The 22,414-nt window shown below is 42.3% G+C and overlaps 2 protein-coding genes across 2 annotated transcripts in view; one reads left to right on the top strand and one right to left on the bottom strand.

Annotated features, from left to right (window-relative positions):
* IL1RAPL2 (interleukin 1 receptor accessory protein like 2) overlaps positions 1-22,414 on the top strand; it is a 789,386-nt gene that overhangs the window by 50,927 nt on the left and 716,045 nt on the right. The window lies entirely within an intron of this gene.
* Positions 16,932-18,203, bottom strand: TEX13A (testis expressed 13A). The gene is given in 2 exon segments (XM_037822026.1): positions 16,932-17,643; positions 17,773-18,203. Coding segments are annotated over 2 exon segments (1,143 nt in total).

Here is a 22,414-nt window from a genome sequence, read left to right as displayed (position 1 = left end):
TTTGAATTTGAAGCCTTTAGCTCATCCCTTTCTCTTACAACTGTATCCAAAGTATCTAAGAGCAGCCAGCCAACATCATTATACTTCTTAATACTGCAAAACTCTGTGAAAGTGTCGAAAACGCTGTCACCCAGAGCCTCGCTTCGTACTAGAGCACAATTAGGAGAATCAAATGGTGCTATTTTGCGTATTTCCTTTGCCAACTCCTGCCATGGACTCTTAGTACCCTCTTGATTATTGGAAATAGAGTCATTAGTGCCTCTGAATCTAATCAGAGTAGAAAACAAGTTGTAAAGCCCATTTTAAGATTCCGTTTCTCAAGAACCACTTCCGGTACCAAGTTGTATTAGTTAGGGTTCTCCTTGGAAACAGAATCAATGAGAGATGTCTCTTATTATCAAATTGTAAAAGTGACTCACGCAACTGCGGGAGCGCACGAGTCCAAATTCTGCAGAGCCGTCAACAAGCTGTCAACTCCAAGGAAGACGTCCGACGAACTCCTCGGGAAACGAACCTACAACTTTGACGAACTCCTCAGGAAACGAACCGGCAACTTTGAAGAACTCAGGAAACGAACCGACAACTTTGACGAACTCCTCAGGAAACGAACTGGCAACTTCGACGAGCTCCCCAGGAAAAGCTTCACTGAGCAGCTGAAGAAGAAGTGAAGGTTCTCTAACTGTCCGGCTTATAAGCCTCCAACTGATCACCCGGACCAAATCCAGCCAATTGCATTCTCTCACTGTGGAAGCACGCCCCTTGATGAATCATCAGTCAGCTGCAGTCAATTGACTGATGATCCGACAAACCAACCAGCCTCAAATAGCCTCACAGGAATCGTCAGGCCAGTGCCCGCTTGACCAGACAGCTAGGCCACCTAGCCAAGTTGACACATGAACCCAACCATCACAATTACCTTGACCCTTTCTCCCTACATTTTACTTGGTGGAGAAAGCCATACAGAACATGATTTAAACCCATCTCTCCATCCATGCTGTGCCTGCATTCTTGCAGCTGAACTTGACTAGAGGAAAATATATAATAATGTTGATTGATCTCACTTTATATTCATTATCTTGAACCTCAAATGAACTGTCAATCTTGCCAGGAAGTTTTACTAGATATTCTTAACCTATTCAGCCTCCCATCCTCATAGATGACTATTTTACATCATTTCCTCTCTCCTCAAACTTCCAACATCTCTTCCACCTTGCTTCCCATTTCACTGAAAAAACTGAAGAAATCAGGAAATAACTTCTGCTACATCTACCCACCTACTGGAATCTGTACCTACATACTCTGCTTCCAAGTTTGTTACTATAGATGAACTGGCCTTGCTCCTATCTAAGGCCAATCCCTTTACTTGTGCACTAGGTCCTACTGCCATTTGACTACTCAAGGATTTCACCCCAACAATTCTCCCATCTCTCTCCTATATCATGGAATTTTCAATTTCTACTCGATCTTTTCCATTTGCATACATGAATGTCAATATTTATGCCATCTAAAAATATCCTCTTGACCCCCACTTTTCCTGCCAGCCACTGCCCCCATTACTTTGCTCCCATTTACAGTAAAACTCATTCAAAGAAAGAGTTGTCTGAACTCACATTCTTGAGTTCCTTTCCACCCATTCCCTCTTTATACCCATTCCAATCAGAATTTCACCTTCACCACTCCACCAAAACTGCTATTATCAAAGTCTTCGATTACTTCAACAATACTAACTTCAATAGTCAATATTCAGACCTCCTATTACTTGATCTATCAGCAGCATTTGGCACAATCACTCCCTTCTTTTTAATATATGTTCTATACCTGATTACCAGAGAATCATATTCTCCTGGTTTTAATTCTAATTCTAGCCCATCAGTCACTCTTTCTTAAGTTCCTTTGCTGACTCCTCCTATTCTCCTTAACTTCTTAATGTTAGAGGGCCTTAGGACTCTCTGTCCTTAGTTGGTTTATTATCTCTATCCACGCTCTCTCCTTCCATAATCTTACTACAGTCTCATAGCTTTATATACTGCCTATACATTGACAGCTCCAAAATATACACCTCCAGTCCAGACCTCTCTCCTAAAATGCAGACTCCTCAATCTAAGAGACTTCTCAGCATCTCCACTTGCTTGTCAAAACCAGTATATCCAAAACTGAAATATTGATCTTCTTTCTGAGCTGGGGGAAAATGGTACTAGATGAGGCTGGAAAGGCAGGGAGAGGCCAGATCCTATTGTATATTGTTCATCAGGATAAGAAGTTGATTTTTATTCCAAGTATTATCAGGGGCAAAAGCAGAGTGTTGTTATTTGTTTGCTTTTTTAAAGCAGAGAAGTAACATGATCAGGTTTTCATTTAAAAAAATTACTTTGGCTGTCCTTGTGGGAATGGATTGTAGGGGTACAAGCAAGGAGAATAGCTGGGAAGCAATGTTAGTTGAGGAGACATGTGATGGTGGCTTAGATTGGCCTGATAACTATGGAGATCAGGAGACGTGAATGGATTGTAGATATATATTGAAGGATGGGCTGACAGGATGTACTGATGCATTGGATGTGAGAAATGAGTAAAACAGTTGAATAACTGATGACTTCTATGTTTTCAACTTAAGCAACTGAGTGAATCATGGTGCTATTAACCAAGAGAGAGAGGACTTGGGGAGGAGCAAGAACAGTAATAGTACCTACCACAGAGTATGTTGACAAGCACTTAGCACCAATGCTGACATATAGTAAGCACTGAATACATTATCGCTTATCTCTCTTTTACCACCACCACCACCACCACCACTGGCTGCCACCACAAACTACTACCTATGTTTTTTCAGCCCTTATCATGTGACAACTCTGTGCTAATCCTCAGAGTAACTCTGTGAAGTAGGAAATTTTATTGGAGATGATAAAACATACTCAGGGGTCAAAGAAATTGCCCAGTCATACATGGTTAGTAAGTGGTGGAGCTGAGACTTAGACCCAAGTCTGATTCTAGAGCACATGCACATAATCAGTTTGCTCTATTGTCTTCATATTTATTACCTATCTTTACTGTCCCTCATAGGTATATGTATCTTTATACCGCAACAAATGAGATAAGGTTATTTATGCTAAATTCTGCTCTGTGATTCTGTTTTTAGTGTCCTCAGTGCACAATGTTGTCAGTAGTGAGGATGGAATGGTACTGATTAAAGAAAAATGGACAACAGAGGGCAGTGAACTGGAGATTCTAACTTTATGAAAAGTGAGGCTCAACTGAAAGCAGAAATTTTCAGAGACAGAACCAGACTACTTGTCTTACAAAGTTTTAAACCCTTTGCAATTATTATTCAGTTTCTAAACAAAGAAAATAGATGGAGGAACTGTACAGGATATATATCCTCAACTGGCTCTTTCTTTTTGTCTGTTTTCTCTGACTCCTAAATCTCCAAAATATAACACTCACTACTTACCAATTAGATAGGCATATATGTCAGTATGTCTTAAAGTGCTGGGATGAATATAGACAGGTTTCATAATTGCCTGGTTATGGTTTTCAAGAACTTATTGCAAAAACCAGTTCCCTCCATTTACCTTGAAGTTGCATATAATATATCATAGTGGTACAGAAATGAGAGCTCATTCCATCCCAACTATAGTTTTGTGGTTTTAAAAAAATTATTTAGTTATTTATTATTTTTTGCTCTTAAACTTTTTATTTTGAAATAAATTCAAACTTATGTCAGTTGCAAAAATAATACAAAACTCATACAGAGAACTCAAACATACCCCCTTGGTATACCAAGATCCACCAACTTTTAACATTTTGCCATATTTGTCATCCGTCCATCCATCCATCCATCCATCCTTCCATCCATCTATCTGTAATGGTTTGAAGCTGTTATGTACCCCAGAAAAGGCCATGTTCTTTTAATCCATTCCTATGGGTGCAGACCTATTGTGGGTGGGACATTTTGGTTAGGTTATTTTGATTGACATGTGGCCCACCTAGTTAAAGGTGGGTCTTAATCCTTTCCATGGGAGTCCTTTATGAGAGGATAAAGGACATAGAGAGTCCAGAGAGCATGGAGAGAGAAACACCCAGAGAAACTTAGAGAAAAGCCTCCAGAGGAGCTGAGAGAGCCACTGAAACCAGGAACTGAAAGAGAGAAACCTGGGAGAAAAGAACCAGCATGTGCCAGCCATGTGCCTTGTTATCTGACAGAGGAACCCCAGATGCCAGCAGCCTTTCTTCAGAGAAGGTATCAGTTCTGTTGATGCCTTAATTTGGCCATTTTCATGGCCTTAGAACTGTAAATTCGTAAACTAATAAGTCCCCATTGTAAAAGCCAACATATTTCTGGTATATTGCACTTCGGCAGCTTTAGCAAACCAAAACAGATTTTGGTAACAGAAGGGTGGGCAGCTGTGATTTGCAAATACCAAAAATGCTGGAATGGCTTATAAATGGGTAAGGGGAAGATTCTGGAAGAATTGTGAGATGTTTGCTAGGAAAGACTTAGATTGCTTTAAAGAGACTGTTGTTAGAAATATGGATGCTAAAGTTACTTCCGATGAGGCTTTAGACAGAAATGATGAATGTGTCATTGCCAACTGGAGGAGAGATAATCCTGTTTTTAAATGGCAGAGAATTTGGCAAAATTGAGTCTTGATGTCAGATGGAAGCCAATTTGAAAGAGACGAGCTGGAATTTTTAGCCAAAGAGATTTCAAATTAAACGTGGAAAGTGTGGCCTGGCTTCTCCTTGCAGCTTATAATAAAATGCAAGAGGAAAGGGATAAGCTGAGAACTGAACCCTTGGGTACAAAGAAACCAGGAATTGATGGTTTAGGTAATTCTGGGCTTCCAGAAAGTGAGACCCCAGTGTCCCATGTGAGGCTAGTGTCACATGTGAGGATTTAACCAAATATGGAAGCACCAGTCAGCCATTTCAGTGCAAGATAGGCTTGGAGATGGAGTTATCCAGAAAAGATTTGTGGAAAGTCCTGTTGTCTAACTGTTGGCACCCCTGTGTACTGAATGTAAAACCAAGAAGAATTTTGTGGGATCTGTATAAACGGAACCACTGCCAGTCTGCACTAAAAGGGACAGAAAATGGACAGATTGAAGGAAAAAATGACTTCAAAGGCAGAACCATGGAAGCTGAGTTCTGGAGCCAGGAAACCTCGAGCCAGGAGAGCAGACCTACCCATGCATGTGGAAAGGGTGAGTTTGCCCCAGAATTTACAGAAGGCAGGCCTTCCTCCCCATTGTTCAGGAAGAGTATTACTGTCCCAGGGCTCCCAGATGCCTGGGGAATTGAGGGGAGCTTGGCCGCTGCCCCATTCTTCAGGAAGAATGCTGTCACACCTGGCCTTAGAGAGGGTGGCGCACATTCCCCTGTGTGCCAGTTTAGATATATTATGTCCCCCAGAAAAGCCATGTACTTCAATACAGTCTTGTGGGGGCAGATTTATTAATCTTTTTGATTAGGGTGTGATATTTTGATTGAATGTTTCCATGGAGATGTGACCCACTCGAATGTGGGTGAGAAGTCTGATTATTTTATTTCCATGGATATGTGGTCCCACCCATTTAGGGAAAATCTTAATTAGATCACTGGAGTCCTTTAAAGAGCTCACACAGAGTGCAGAGAGGACAAAATGCCCCAAGTGAAGCTGAGAGAGGCATTTGGAGAGAAGCTAAGGCTGACATAGACGCTGACACTTGGAGACGCTTGGAGATCTGGACAGAAGGACGTTTGGAGATGCTAAGCTAAGAGATGAAGCCCAGAGTTTGCCCCAGAGACGCTAAGAGAGGACCCCCAGATGCTTAGAGAGAAATGCCCTGGGAGAAAGAAGCAAGGGCACACAGGAGCTGAGAGAGAGGACCAAAGACAGAAGCCCAGAGACGTTTTGGAGAAAGCCACTTTGAAACACAACCCAGGAGCAAAGGACCAACAGATGCCAGCCACGTGCCTTCCCAGCTGATGGAGGTGTTCCAAACGCCATTGGCCTTCCTTCAGTGAATGTATCCTCTTGTTGATGCCTTAGTTTGGACACTTTTATGGCCTTAGAACTGTAAATTTGTAACCAAATAAATCCCTTTTATAAAAGCTGATCCATTTTTGGTATTTTGCATAATGGCAGCATTTAGCAAACCAGAACACCTTTGGATTGGGGAAAGCCTGGCCATGACTGACCCCACTGTTTGGAGAGGAATGAGCCTGTGCCCGAGAGATGGCAGAGAGTCTGGGTGCTGCCCAGATGCTTGAAGAGGGTGGACCAGAGAACGTGGCTGTCTCCCCAGTGTTTGGAGATGATGGAACCCTCACCCCAGTGTTTGGAGAGAGCAGGGCAGCTGTGTAAGTCCTTGGAAAGGGTGGGACTGCTGCTTTCTCAAGCCCTGAGGATAAAATGTCTTTCTGTAGATGACTTTCAGACTTTGAAATCTAATGAAGTTTGCCCTGCAGGTTTTTGGAACTGTTTGGGAACTTTGGTCCTTGTTTTCCTTCCAATTTCTCCCTATGGAAATGGGAATGTTTATCCTATGACTGTCTTTCCTTTGTATATTGGAAGCAGATAACTTGTTCTATGTTGCACAGATCCACAGCTTGAGGAGAATTTTGCCTTAGGACAGACCATGCCTGTAACTGATTTTGATGAGACATTGTATTTAATATTGTTACTGAAATGATTTAACGCTTTTGTGATATTGTGAAAGAATGAATGTTTTTTTTTGTGTATGGAAAGAACGTGTCTTTTTGGGGCCCAGAGGGTGGAGTATGTTGGTTTGGAGCTGTTATGTACCCCAGAAAAGGCCATGTTCTTTTAATCCATTCTTGTGGGTGCAGACCTATTCTGGATGGGACCTTTTGATTAGGTTGTTTCCATTGAGATGTGACCCACCCAATTTAAAGGTGGGTCTTAATCCTTTCCATAGGAGTCCTTTATGAAAAGATATGTGACAGAGAGAGCCCAGAGAGAATAGAGAGAGAAACATCCAGAGAAGCTGGGAGAAAAGCCTCAGGAGGAGCCAGCTATCTATCTATCTATCTATCTATCTATCTATCTATCTATCTATCTATCTGTCATCTGTCTATCTATCTTCTATCCATTCATTCATCTATCTATTTTCTAAGCATTTGAGGGTAGGTTGTATACTTCATCCTCCTTGAACACTTAATACTTATATGTACATTTTCTAAGAACAAGAACATTCACTTATGTAACCACCTTAAGTACAGTTATCAAGTTCAAGAAATTTGACATCTATATAAAGTTTACAGTCTATATTCCTATTTTTTCATATGTCCAAGTAATGTCCTCTTGGGCCTTTTCTCCTCCATTATTAGATCCAGTCCAAGATTATGAAATATATCTATAATGTTTACTTGCCCATCTCAATCGCTCCCAAGATACAACTCACTGAGATTGATCACATTCACAATGTTGTGCTACCCTCACCAACATCCATTACCAGAATACAGTTTTGTTTTTAATGAAAGAGATGTTTTTCAGCCAAAACCATTTCAGCTCTCAGTTATCTATTATTCATTAAACAAGTATTCTGTTGAGCAACTACTCTGTGATAGATACTAAAAAAGGCAAAAGCGAATGACAGGATCCATGTTGTCCAGAATAGAATTTTATTCTAGGAAACATAGTCCAGAAACCAAAAATAATTTTAAAAGTTTGGAATATTTAAGTATTTATAGTAGCCTTTTGAAAAACATGAAGGAGGAGCCAACTGACTCTCAACAGCACTTCCTAAACTCATCTTTTCACAATGCTTTCACTCTCAATATCTCTTACATGCTGTAACTGTCCAGAAGCCTCTTGCATCACTCCTTACTCTCATTGCCCCTAAAAAAACTCTCCCTGGAATGCAAACCCTGGAAATTTTTCCACTTTTGGCCCCTCCTCTTCCTCTATTTTTTTTTCATTCCAAGAAGCTCTTGTTCCCCTTTCCAATGTAATTTAATTAAACTAGCCTTGTTCCTTGCAATTCTTCAGCTCTTTCTGCACATTTACTCCTATTCTGCACAGTAAAAACCCAAGAACTGATTTAGCATACTAAGAATCTCCTTAGAAGTTGGCTGGATTTGCAAAGCCCCAGGCAGCCAAAGAGAAGATTATCTTTAGAGGGCAGGGAGAGGAGGAAAGCTGCAAATGCTAACTCACACACTTATTCCATCACACATGAGAGGAAGTGAAATGTGCTATAAGAAAGATAAAGTAGTAGTAGAGTTGACAGTAGGGAAAAAGCCTTTGGCTTATAGAATCAGGAAAGGCTTCCTAGAAGAAGTGGTGTTTGAGATAGTGCTTGAGGGTCTAAACAGGTGGTGATAGTAGAGGCATTTCCAAGCAGATGAAACATTGCTCATGGGCAAGAAGGCAGTAAAATATGGGCTGTGAACAGGGAAATCAGTTTGGCTGGAACCTGGGTTATCAAGGCCTTTTTTTTTCTGATTGTGAATCTAATGGTACTTAACTCCTGATTTTTGGAAGTTTCAGATATATTTTTGTAGTATGAGATTTTTTTTTAAATTTAATTCAGTTATATTGAAATATATTCACATACCATAAAATCATCCATGGTGTACAATCAACTATTCACAGTGTGATCATATAGTTATGCATTCATCACCACAATCTATTTCTGAACATTTTCCTTACATCAGAAAGAATCAGAATAAGAATAGAAAATAAAAGTAAAAAAGAACACCCAAATCATCCCCCCCAATCCCACCCTATTTTTCACCCCATTTTTCTTATCATCCATATACACTAGATACAGCGAGTGTGATCCACAAGGTTTTCATAATCACACTGTCACCCCTTGTAATCTACATTATCATATAATTGTCTCCAGGAGTCCAGACTACTGGGTTGGAGTTTGGTAGTTTCAGGTATTCACTTCTAGCTATTTCAATACATTAAAACCTAAGAGGTGTTATATATATAGTCCACCAGAGTGACCTCTCGACTCCATTTGAAATCTCTCAGCCACTGAAACTATTTCGCCTCATTCTGCATCCCCCTTTTGATCAAGAAGATATTCTCAATCCCATGATGTCAGGTCCAGAGTCATCCCTGGGAGTCATATCCTGTGTTGTCAGGGAGATTTACACCCCTGGGAATCAGTTCCCACGTAGTAAGGAGAGCAATGAGTTCACCTGCATAATTGGCTTAGCTAGAGAGAGAGGGCCACATCTGAGCAACAAATAGGCACTCAGGGGGAGACCCTTAGACACAATTGTATGCAAGTTTATCCTCTCCTTTGCAGTAATGAGCTTCATAAGGGCAAGTCCCATGACAGGGCTCAGCACATCAAACCACCAGTCCTAATGTTTGTGACAACATCAACATCAGTCCAGGTGAGGAAGTCCCAACATGTAGTGTGAGATTTTAAGACATTAACCACATCTTAGAAAAGAAGCTAAAAGACACAACTAATGAGCACCTTAAATTAAAGTCAGATAATGATAGACGTTTTTTTTGGAGATGATGTTTCCACAGAGAAAAAAATATATTTAAAGGGAGTAAAGGTCCTTCTATGACCCTACCCTTATTAAAGAAATAAGATGCTGCTGACCACAGCATTGCCAATCAGAGCAAGTACTCCATAACTTGTTTTTTCAGAGATGGGAATGAAATCCTATTTATTATAATAAATAAAGAGTGGAGTTACATACTGAAGATACCATACTACTGGGTTTTGCATTTACCTGCATAGTTAGGTTTACTGGAGATCTTCATTTCTTCATATTGTTCCAAGCACTATCCTTTCCTTTAGCGTTTCATATAGGACAGGACTCTTGGTGATGAACTCTCTCAATTGTTTATCCATGAATGTCTTAAGCGCCCCTTCATTTTTGAAGAACAGTTTTGCTGGATATAGAATTCTTGGTGGGCAGTTTTTCTCTTTCATTTCCTTAAATATGTCATACCACTGCCTTCTCACCTCTATGGTTTCTGATGAGAAACTGGCACTTAGTGCTGAGGATCCCTTGTATGTGATGAATCACTTTTCTCTTGCTGCTTTCAGAATTCTTTCTATCTTTGGCATTCAGCATTTTGATTAGCATTTGATCAGTATATGTCTTGGAGAGGTTTATTAGGATTTATTCTGTTTGGAGTCCATTATGCTTTTGGATGTTTTATTCACATCTATCATCAGATTTAGGAAATTTTTGGCCATTATTTTTTAAGTTATTTAGTTGTGTTATTCTGTCACAAATATTCTTTGTGCCCTTTTTTTCACATCTCTCCTTCTGAGACTCTCATAATGCATGTTTGGTACAATTCATTTTGTCCCACAGGTCCCTTGTGCTCTTTTCATTTTGTTTTCAATCTTTTCTCTATCTGCTCTTCAGACTGTATGATTTCAATTCCCTTTCCTTCTAGTATGCTGATTCTTTTGTTTGCCTGTTCAAATTTGCTTTAGAACACCTCTAGTGTATTTTAAATCCCTGTCATTGTGTTTTTCATCCTCATAAGTTCTGTTGTGTTCCTTTTTAAACTTTCTAATTCTTCTTTTTGTTCACATGCCGTCTTCTTTAGTTATATATCCATATTTTCCTTTAGCTCACTGAACTGATTTAGGAGATTTTTCTTCAGTCTTCCTGTACCTGCTTCTTAGCCTGCATATATTCAGTAATTTTCAATATTACCTTAATATGTGCTACTGTTTCCCCTCCAAGAAAGGAATTTGTGTTCCTCCTCCAGGAGTTCTGCATGGTTCTCTTTGTTTTTATACAAATTTTCCTCTCCAGTGACTATGATTTTCTCAATCTCTCTCCCGTACTCTGGGTCTCCCTTTCATTACAGCTTGCAGCCCTGAGTCTGCACTGCCTTACAGCACCTCAATTTCCCCATTTCACTTGGCTTTTTTGCCTCCAGTAACTTTGATATTAGGAGATGCCAACACATGGAGCCAGATGGGGTCAAAGATCAAAGATACCCAATTTTTTTCATTTAGGTACACCTGAAATTAAGGCTTGGGCTGGGAGTGTGCACAGTTTGCCAAAAGTTCTACCACAGATTGCTCTGGTTTCCATGAAGGGCAGTGCGTTTTGAATGTGTGTACTCATCAACTGCTAGTGCTCCACCATGGATCTATGTGGTCTTTGGTCCCTGTGCCTGAATGTGCATGTGATTCTAAACCACTGCCATGGGTGACTCTGTGTTCAGTGACCATGGCAGGAGTTGCTGGCCCTGGAGAGTTGCCTTTGTTTGTGTCTTGAACCATGCAGATCCGAGTGTCAGGGAGTGGTCCAAACTGGTAAGTCTGCCTTGCCTCTCTCCCTACCATTTTAATGTTTTTTTAAAAACTCAATTCAGGCTTATAGAGTTGTTCTCCATCTAAGTTGTCCTTCACAATTCCAAGAGAGCTGACTCTAAGGGGAAACATTTCTGGGGATGTCTTATGCCACCATATGATGGCATCACTCCCTCCACTACATGCATTTTTTAAGTTATTTAGTTGTGTTATTCTGTCACCATCCCAAAACATCCCCCCCCCCAACTCCCCATTAAGAGGTACTGATTAAGGAGGGTGATTTGGCCAGGTTTCATATTTATATTCTTCTCCTTTCCTCTCATGCAAGTGGTATCTCTCTTCCCCATTGTAATTCAGTCTCAAAATTTACCCCTGAACCCCCTCACACAACCCTTAGATCAGGTTTTCCATACATGTTAGTTTTTGACTTACTGACTATAGCCCTCACATCACTAGCTCCTGAAGAGTTTTAGTTTGGTCATGTGAACCTTTTCTTTTCAGTGTGCTAAATTGTGTCAATAGAAATAGAAATAAATGGCAGGAAAGCAATTATTTTGAGGTGGCAATGCAAAGGATGCTGGGAACACCAGTATTTTATAAGAGAGAGCAAAGTCACAGAAAATCTTGATTTTAAGGCCTCTAGGGAAGCTTCCTATTAGATAATTTCTCTTTACAAACATCCTGCAAAACTTTTGGCTTTGATCTCACTTGACATGGATCAAAAATGATAAAGCATTGTTGTTTCTCAATAAAACATTGTTTGAGTCATTTTTACTTTGCATTATTTTAGACACAGGTGTAGCTAAGTGTGCTGGCTTTAATCTATTCTGTCCCCCACAAAAGACATGTTCTTTAATGCAATCTTGTGGGGGCAGACTTATTAGTCTTTTGATTAGGTTGTTTCCATAGAGATGTGACCCACTCAACTGTAGTTGAGACCTTCTGATTAGATCATTTTCATGGAGGTGTGACCCCGCCCATTCCGGTTGGGTCTTAATTAGATCACTGGGGTCATTTAAGTGAGTTCACTGAGAGAAGGAGCACAGAGAAGCTGAGAGAGACATTTTGGAGAGAAGCTAAGGTATGTAATCCAGAGTTTGCCCTCAAGAGAAGCTAAGAGCTGACACAGATGCTGACACTTGGAGATGCAGACAGAAGGATGTTTGGAGATGCTAAGCTAAGAGGTGAAGCCCAGAGTTTGCCCAAGAGAAGCTAAGAGAGGACCCCCAGATGCTTAGAGAGAAATGCCCTGGGAGAAAGAAGCAAGGATGCACAGGAGCTGAGAGAGAGGAGTGAATACAGAAGCCCAGAGACATTTTGGAGAAAGCCATTTCAAAACACAACCAGGAGCACCGGCAGACACCAGCCACATGCCTTTCCAGCTGACAGAGGTATTCCAGACTCCATGGCAGTTCCTCAGTGAAGGTGTCCTGTTGTTGATGCCTTAGTCTGGACACTTTTATGGCCTTAGGACTATAAATTTGTAACCTAATAAATCCCCTTTATAAAAGCTAATCCATGTCTGGTATTTTGCATAACAGCAGCATTAGCAAACTGGAACACCAAGTTTGACTTCCGAGCATGTGGATGGATCATCAGAGAGAGAGGAGGGAGGTCAACAGAGGAACTTTCCCTGGTCTTCCCTTTTACCACTTCACTTGTTGTTACTCAAATGGCAAACACAGAGAGGACTTACATCTTTTCTGAGGCTAAAAATCACTGATTTTGACCAAGCATTGGTCCTCATGAAGGTTTTCACCCCCTCCCTTCCTCTCTCACTAGAACTGGGTCTTCCTTCCAAGCATTGTTTTAAAAGCTTTCTTACTCTGGCTGTGCACACACTAGTACATGCTTGCCAAGGGCTCATCGGCCAAGTAAGATCACTGTGTTGGGCTTCTTGAGGATATTTAGTGATGGAAGAAGAATTAATTTTAGTTTATTAAATATTTTCTTTTGGACTAATGGAGAGAAAAATTTAAAGTGGGCATAACATGTGAAACCATCAGAATGTCAATGTTTTTTCTGAAGTCTACTGTGCCGGTTTGGATATATTGTGTCCCCCAAACGCCATGTTTTTGATGCAATATTGTGGGGGCAGATGTATTAGTGTTGATTAGGTTGGAACCTATTGATTGTTTCCATGGAGATGTGACTCAATCAACTGTTGGCAAGAGCTTCGATTTGATAATTTCCATGGAGATGTTACTCCATCTATTCAGGGTGGGTCTGAATTAAATCAGTGGAGCCATATAAAAGAGCTGACAAACAGAAGGAACTCAGAACAGCTGTGAGTGACATTCTGGAGAGCAACTGAGAGAGGCATTTTGAAGACAGCCGTTGGAAGCTGACATTGACATTTTGGAGAACGCCCTTTTGAAACGCAACCTGGGAGCAAGCAGACAGCAGCCATGTGCCTTCCCAGCTAACAGAGGTTTTCTGACACCAGTGGCCTTTCTCCAGTGAAGGTACCCAATTGTTGATGCCTTACCTTGGACACTGCATGGCCTTAAGACTATAACTTTGTAACCAAATAACCCTCCTTTATAAAAGCCAATCTGTTTCTGGCGTTTTGCAAAACGACAGCATTAGCAAACCGGAACATCTACCAAACATAAAAGCCAAAGGTGAACAAGCTAAATCAATCTTTTACTGAAAAAAAAAATGGAGTTATGAGCACAAGTTATAACACCAGAGAGATTTGTGTCTGGTGCTCCTCCTGGAACTGACCCCCTTTCTTTTCCTCTCAAGTTCCCACTGCTCTCTCCCTTGGTCTTCCATTTGGGTCTTATACCACTCTAAGTAGCTTCATGATCCTTTTCTTCCCATCCTCCCATTCCCTGTTCCAACTCCCACAGTTATCCCCAAATGTGTTATTGCCCAGAAGCCCCCATCCCAACCCTGACCTTCCATGTTCACTCAATCTCAGGTGCCTTGTCTGTCTACATCACTGATACACAGACAGGAGCCCCCTCAGTTGCCCACCCCCTCACTACACAGATCAATATCTGCTCTCCTTCTACCCTCCTGTCCCAGAGGAAGAAGACTTCCAAACCTACCCAAGGCAGTAAATTTACTTCCTTTCAATTTTTCTACTTTTGTAACATTTAATTAATTTACTTTCCACAACACAGAAGAATATAAAGAAGCAAAAGCCCTCCACCTTACTGCCTCCTATACCATCCCACACTGTCTTCCCACATCCCGCTGCCTACATCCCCTGACCCCTAGATAAAATCTTCTTTGGTAAATTGCTTTTCAGACTTTTTTCTGTGCTTAGTCAATCACAACTCTACAATATAAATATAAATCTGGAATTGTAAACAGTATATGTCCTTACAGACCTTTAGGGGGATTGTGTACCAAAAAAAACCAAAAAGGACCCTATCATACGATGGTTTCTTTTTTCATTTAACAATATAGTGGACATGCTTCCAATACAGTGTGCAGGATCTACCTCACTTTCCATTCATTCCTCAGTCCCTTGACTGCTCCCTCACACTCTGTATCTGCTCTAAGATCAACAGTAAATGGCAGACTCAATAGACACTTTTCAACTCATATCTTATGGGGTTGCTTTGCAGCCGTGGGCACTGCTGATGTGCTTCACTTGAAACTCTTCTCCCTCAGCCTCCATGGCCCTCTTCTTTTGGGATTCTCCATCTGTTCTGAATACTCCTAAGTACCTATTACCTCAGTGGTTCCCAACCAGGGGTGACTTTCCCCTCTAGTGGACATATGGCAATATCTGGAGACATTTTTGGTTGTCACAATTGGGGGGAGGGTACTACTGACATCTAGTGGGTAGAGGCTAGAGATGCTGCTAAACATCCTACAATGTACAGGACAGACCCCTGCAACAAAGACTTATGTGATCCCAATGTCAAGAATGCAGAGGTTGAGAAGATATATTAATAAGGCCAAAGGCATTTCTGTCAAGTGAAGGTTCTTTAATAACTAGCTAGGGAGATTTGACCCCTGACAGTGATTGTCCACACCCACCCCAAAGTCACATCTAGCTGCTGCAGAGATGTCCCAGGGCCATAATGCCTTCTCAGTCTCTAGGTCTCCAATACCCAGCTGATGTCCAGGCCTCTTCCAGTCATCTCAGTCTGGTTCAGGTGTGATTCTTCACCATCCTTCCACCTGTGGGCTAAACCATACATTTATAGTCTTCAGAGGTGGAACTTACAGTTTCATCCTCCCACCCACACTGTGACCCACCCCTCTCCCTACCTCTGGGTATTGATTTAGCATTAAGATATATTTTTGTTTTATTTCATATTTCAGAATTCACTGAAAGCTTTATAGCCATATTCCCTCCCACATTTATCACAGTGATGGGGGTAGTGGTAGAAAGAATCCCTCAGGATGGCAGCATACTTTGGTCAGTGGCATAGGCCAGCAAACCCCCAGGGCACCATTAGTTGCTGACTCACCTCCTTGATAGTAGCATGAGGTCCCTGTTCAGATATGACTCCTCCCAGTTCTGCCCACTGGGGACTGGGGAGGATTCTTCTTTCATGAAGCTGTATGGCCATAGCAGTCCTCACCTGCTGCTGATGCTGACATCCTCTGTATGCAACCCTGAGGAAATCCCTTAGGGGTGGCAAATCTCTGCCATGTTGATTTGAGTCTAGCGTAAACCGGGGTTAACCTCAGGCCTGTTTTTATTGTTTATTGTGATGTAACTCCCTCAGAACATTGAGTTTCCTATCAAGTTCATTTTTAGGGCCTCTTGGGATCCAGGAATCTCCACTATTTGCCATATCCTGATGCACTTCCCCAGCCACTTTCAACATTTTCTTTGATAGTCTGTTGTTTGCAACTGCTCTCCTGGTACCAATATCTGACTTGGAAATAATCTGGTAATCTGGAACAGGAACCCACTCAAGCTACTTAAGGAAAAGAGGATCAGTGTAAAGGGGACTTTCATGTAGCGCAACTGTAAGAAGTGGAAAAGAGTTCTGGCAGCAATTCTCTGCATTTTTCTGGAGGTCACAGGATCAACTCCTCTCTGCTTTTCTGCACCTGTCTGCTTCCTAGGACCTCATACTGGTGCTCTAAAAGACACTGAACTCTGTAAAGCATATGGTTTGCTCCCCCACAGCCAAGGCAGGCCTCAGCTATGGGCTTGATGTCCATGGCTCTGACCCAGACCCCAACTTCAAGTGACCCACTAGTTCATTTCCCAACAGCATCCTTACAATAGAATCTGGCTCTCTGTTCAGATTCTCTAGTGTGAGAATTTGTTTGGCTTAGGGTGGGACACTCCTGACCCAACCATTTAAGGCCTAGGTGGGGAAAGGGGTATAGTTTTTTACAATTACAGCTGCTGAGGTCCATAAAATATACTAAGGTGGGGGAGAGTGAGACACAGATAAATGGAAGCTGCCCAGTCTCGAGTGCTGAATGCTTATGCTCTGGAACACAAAGTGGATGGTCAAAACACATCTGTCTCTCTGTCTCTCCCCTCAACTACCCAATCTACACTTTCCCCAGCCACCCACCCCACTTCCCCAGCTCCATCCCACTTCCCTACCTCCCTCCCACCCTTCTTTGCATCATCTTCCCACCCACTTCTTCCCTGCCATTCCACCCAGCCCCCCCCTTTCCCTTCCTCCTGAAAATTGATTTCCCTTTGGGATATGTTTCTGTTCTATTTCATATTTCTGCATTTCACTGAGAGTTTTGTAGCCAGATTCCCCTCCCACAGTGGAAGCAAGTTTCCCGTAGTGAAAAATTCACAGCTTTACACCAAGGGCAGTCCCAATGCCCAGGCCTGCACACTTTTGGAAATCTTCTCTGCTGATGGGGTTTGGAGTCTCTCCTGCCTTTCTGTTGTTCCTGAGGGTCTATTCCCTGGGTCCCCACGTCAGACCACAAGCTAGTATAAGAGCCCCCACAAAAGGGAGGCATCTGAGGTGGGGTTGATGGTGGTGGGGATGGTGTGGGTGCGACTGTGAATGGTGATAAAGGACATGCGTATGAGTAAGTGAATGAGTCAGGGAGTCGGACAGGAAGGAGCGAGGCTATGGATCCCAGCTTCTGGGTCTCAGAGAAATAAAATGTGGCTGTTTCCACTGACCTGAGCTCTCCCTCCCTCTGCCCTCCAGAGGTGTACTTTTTTGGCTCCACAGCTCCTAGAAGCTGCATGAGGCCTCCACCCAGCTCCTTCTCCTCCTCTCCTCCTCCTCCAGAGGTACCAGCAGCCTCCACTGCGGCACATTCAGGACTAGTAGCAATGGCAGCAATCGCCGATGCCAGGCCATGCTCCTGAGCTGCCACCGCCGCCTCTTCTTCCTCTCCTTCTCCTGTGGTCGCAGCCCCACCAGCAGTGGCTGGCCCTGGCCACCCTGCGGCCCGCTCTAGGGGAGACCCCAGATCCTGGAGAGAAGTGGGCAGGGTTGAGACCCTTTCTGGGGGTGGAGAGAGGCCTGCAATGGGGTGGGATGGGCGGGGCGGGGCGGGGACCAGTCTGGGAGATCTTACCGCCTGGAGGAGCTTCCATCTCAGCAGGTCCAGCTCCTTCCGCACCTCCTCAAGACTGGCCTGGGTTAGCTGCAGCCGGAAGGCTGCCTCCTTGCACTCCATCTCCTGCTGCGTCGTAAGCGTCTTCAGGTCTGAGGCAAGGGCCTGCGCGGCCGACCTGTGCAGTCTAGAGAATTCATGCATCCACTGCACCCTGCGCTCCTATAACTGTCCTTGCCTGCAGGTGAAGCGCAGGCCCAGGGCCAGGCCGCCCCAGGCACAGGCCTCCTTGGCCTCGCAGGGCACCTCACTGTCCTCCAGGATGGCCCCAAGCTTGTCCTCCACCTCCTCCCAAGACACGGACATATTCTCGAGGTAGAATTCGGGGCCTTTCGCGTGCAGGGCTATTTTCTCGTTGATGAAGGCCACTACCCCGTCGTGGTGGAACCCAATAGAGGGGTCGTCGGATTTCAAGACCATGATGACTGAGGACCCTAGTGGCTTCACGGGCCCTGTGGGAATGGATCAACCGGTTGTCCCCTCGCCCTCTTCTCAACCTCCCCTCGCCCTCCCCTCACACTCTCCGACCCTCGGAATGACCCGCTGACCAGCTAGCCCCACCCTAGCACACCTCCCACCAAGCCTCACCTCTCCAGCCAGGGGCCAGAGGAGTTTTAAACCGACTACACCCACCTACCAAGCCACCTCTCTCCCTCCCAAGGCTAGGGAAAAGGAATTCTTTACGCCAACTCTATAGTCCTCTACTGTGGGACTGTTCCAACTTCCAAAGTCTGCGGGGGTGGAAGGGAGTGGGAGGACGTACACAAGGAGGGACCCTCTCCCCTCCTCCTGTACTTAAAGGGATCAGCTAAGGGGTTGAGAAGGCTTTGAAGGTGGGAGGAAATAGGAGTGATCAGAGAAGACTTACAATCAAGAAAATAAAGGCTTGTAATGGAATACCCCCCTGCTGTAATGGTTCATCCCACGCCAGTGGGGTAGACTACACCCCCCCCACCTGGAGGTGGAATGTTCTAGAACAATAAAACGCCATAACCTGTCAGTGGCCTCAGGTGGCCCTCACCCCACTCCTCCCCAAGATTCTGTATCTAAAGCTCCTGTTCCAGACTCTCCTGAATTCTAGTTCAGGGGTCAGCAAATCTTTTCTGTATAGAGCAGATAGTAAATATTTGAGGCTTTGTGGGTCAACTGGTCTCTGTCCCAACTACTTGTGGCATGAAAGCAACCATTGACCAATACCTGAAGAAATGCTTGTGGCTGTGATCCAGTAAAACTTTCTTTACAAAAACACGCAGCTGCCAGAATTTGGCTTATAGTCTGCCAGCTCCTGATCTAGAGTCACATTTCCAGCTGACTCCTGGATATTTCCTGCATGTCTCAAAGACACCTCAAAATCAGTAAGTTCATAATATACCCTTTTGCTTGAGACAATTCTCTTTGTATACTCCTATGTCTTGATACTACCTCTGAAAGTTTTCTGAGGGAATGCCCATGTCTTTTCCTAAATAAACTCCATAGCTTTAATATCTAATTCCTAATATCCTGTTTTCCTGCTACTTTTAAATTTAAAAACATTTGATATCTTCTGTGACACACTCCTTGGCCCAACACTCAGGGCTACTTAGAATCTCACCCCAGCTTACCTACTAACTTAACTTTCCTTTCTGTGGATTGAGTTATGTACCCCAGTTTGGACTTGTTCTTGGTCTTCGTCTGCATTCTGGTAGTGTGGACCCATTGTAAATAAGATCTCTTCAAGATGTTACTTCAGTTAAAGCATGGCCCAAGTAAATCAAGTTGGGCTTTAATCTGAATTACTGGAGTTATAAATAAGCAGAGTGAAAAGCACATGGAAAGAGAAGCCACAGGGAACAGTCAGAAGCTGGAGGAGAAGGGAGGAGAGACATCACTATTTGACAGAAAAGCCAAGGACCAAGGGTCATTGGCAGCCAGACCCTGATTGCCACAGTCTTCTGGGAGAAAGCATCAACATGCTGATGCCTCGACTTTGGACTTCTCCTAGACTCGAAACTGTGAGCCAATAAATTCCCATCATTTAAGCCAACCCATTGCAATGTATTTGTTTCAGCAGCTAGGAAAACACTCTTTATTCTCTTCTCCTCCATCATTTATGCACCCTAAGGACTAGCTGTGGAAGGATACAATCATTTTGGATTTTAAATTATTTTTTCCTCGTGAAAAATCAGTATATTCATTATGTTTCGTTTTATGAACTACATTTTAAAAGACAATATTTCTTTTCTAAGGGTTTTATGTCAGGTAGTCAGAGGGAAAAAATTGATAAATTAAGCATTAAAATATTACCAAAGAAGGTCTTTAAATCCCAGAAGTATAAAGTTCTACCTATTTAGCTCTCTTTTTAAATACTGTCTTGGGTTTCCTCACATCAACTTGTGTATTTTATTCATCATTTATTAGTAGAATGTTTTCATGTTTTGGCATTTTCTAGAGTGACTTATGTAGAATGAGTGCTTAGGAAATAATGTAGAAAATGGAATGCTGAGGGAAGATAGGAAGACTCAAGTCAGGGAGACCCAGTAGGGGGATGCCACAGTAGTTCAAGACATGAACTAAGGCAGTACAAGTAGTGTAGAGTCTGTAGAGAGCCATTTAGTAGATAGAATTCATAGGCATATTGGCAACAAGGATGAGGGAATGACTAGGATAACTCCCAGGCTTCTGATATATGGGACTAAATAGTTAAGTGGTGCTATAGACTTCGATGGGGAATGAAGGAAAAGAAGCTGTTCAAGAGGAGTTAACTTTTAGACATATTGATATTCATATACTTGTGGAGCATCCTGGTGGAGATACCCAGTAGGTAGTTGGGATATATGAGTCTGGAAGTTGAGAGAGACATCAGGGCTAGAGATGTATTACTGGGATGTAGAAGTTGAATTCATGGTGGTGGTTGATATCACCCAGGGAGAGGATATAGAGTGAGAAGAACAGAGGGCTGAGGAAAGAACCTGCCCTGCCTCCATGGATTGCTTCCTTTCTACTACAGTCTATTGTCATTGGTGGTATTACAACTGACCCCTTACTCTTTTGCCTTCTTTACCACACTCAGAACATCTTTTATGCTCTTTTATACTTTCTATAATAATTTAAAAAAGATTTTTCAACACATATTTTATTTATTTATTCTTCCTGTGATTCATTTAAAAACTTAAAAACTATAAAAATATCAGTATGTTACTCCCCTGCCAGGAAAAAGGAAGAAAAAAAAAAACAAATAAGAAAACCAACAACACAAAGGAAGCAAGAGCAACTGGAATCTGAGTTTTGAGGAAACACATGGGATTAAAGTATCCACCAAAACACTGCAACTCTATAATAACTTGAACATGGACTTTAGCTTACGATCAGTTGATTCTATGTATTTCCATTCTTCTACTTCTGCTTATAAACACTTCTAAAAAATTAAACATTTTGTTTCTTTTTGGACAAAGAATTGGAGAAGCGAGAAACTGAAGACAGGGAAACCTGTTAGGAAGCTACTTCAACAGTGCAGGCAAAAGATGATTAGGGCTTGAATTGTGGTAGATGAGATGTAAGATGAGAGATTTTTGAAGCAGAATTGGTATGACTTGTTAACCAGTTGTTTATGAGAATACTTATGGGGAGATAGAATGAGTAATTTTGAGGCATGTGACTTGAGAAACTAGGTGGCTAGTGATGACTCTAACCATGATAAAAATAATAGGAGGAAGAACAGATTTTAGGGGACAGATAATAAGTTCAATTTTGGAATGATAAATTGAATTTCTTCATGACAGTCATGAAGTCATAGATGGCTACACTTAGTTGGAACTTTGGAGAACTTAGGAGAAAGGACAGAACTGGAGAAACATATAGATTTGGATGTCTTTGCAGCTTATTTGCATTTGTACCTTGTGCTTGAATAAAGTTGCTGGAGATGAGGTTTGGAGGGAGAGAAGAGAAGAAGGAAAAGCAGAAGAAAGAATCCTGAGGCCTGGGTGTGAGTGACCAAACTTTTGTGGATAGGCTGAGGAAAGACCAACAATAGAGTTATAAGTGTTCAGAGAAATAGACAATCAGAAGAGGGAGTTATAGAAGTAAAGAGAGATTTAGATTTAGAAATTGGAAGGAGTGGTTACTAGTTTCAGATAGTGCAGAGAGATCAGCTAGGATGAGGGTGAAAGAGAGGGCATAGGATTTAGCTAATAAGACATACCTAGTGATCCTAGTGATAGAAATTCAATAGAATGATGCATTAGAAGCCAGATAATAGTGGGCTGTGGAGTGAAGTTAGAGGAGCAGGTAGACATTTTGTATATCGACAAGTATTTCACGATCTCTGGCAGTGCAACTGTGGTGGGTAGGCAACGGTCAGAGAATAGATCATGGAGGTATGACAACTTAGTTGCTGAGACAATTAAGTTATACAGTTTTCAGCACAAAGACAGTGAGAATTCTCAGACATCAACTGCATGAGGAAGGTAACCACATATATAGAAAACTCAGTGCTTTTGAAGAGTATGCAATGTAATCTGGACAGTAAAGCGAAACCTTTGTGAATACTATGAAAATAATTAAAAAGCAACATACTAACAGATGCAAAATGTCACTGTAATCTAAATAAGAAGCAGTGAGGAAGTGAGAAATAGTTACTAGATTCAGTGAAGTTG

The sequence above is a fragment of the Choloepus didactylus genome, chromosome X, assembly GCF_015220235.1.
Source record: "Choloepus didactylus isolate mChoDid1 chromosome X, mChoDid1.pri, whole genome shotgun sequence".
Classification (NCBI taxonomy): Eukaryota; Metazoa; Chordata; class Mammalia; order Pilosa; family Megalonychidae; genus Choloepus; species Choloepus didactylus.
This window is presented reverse-complemented; position numbering and strand designations above follow the sequence as displayed.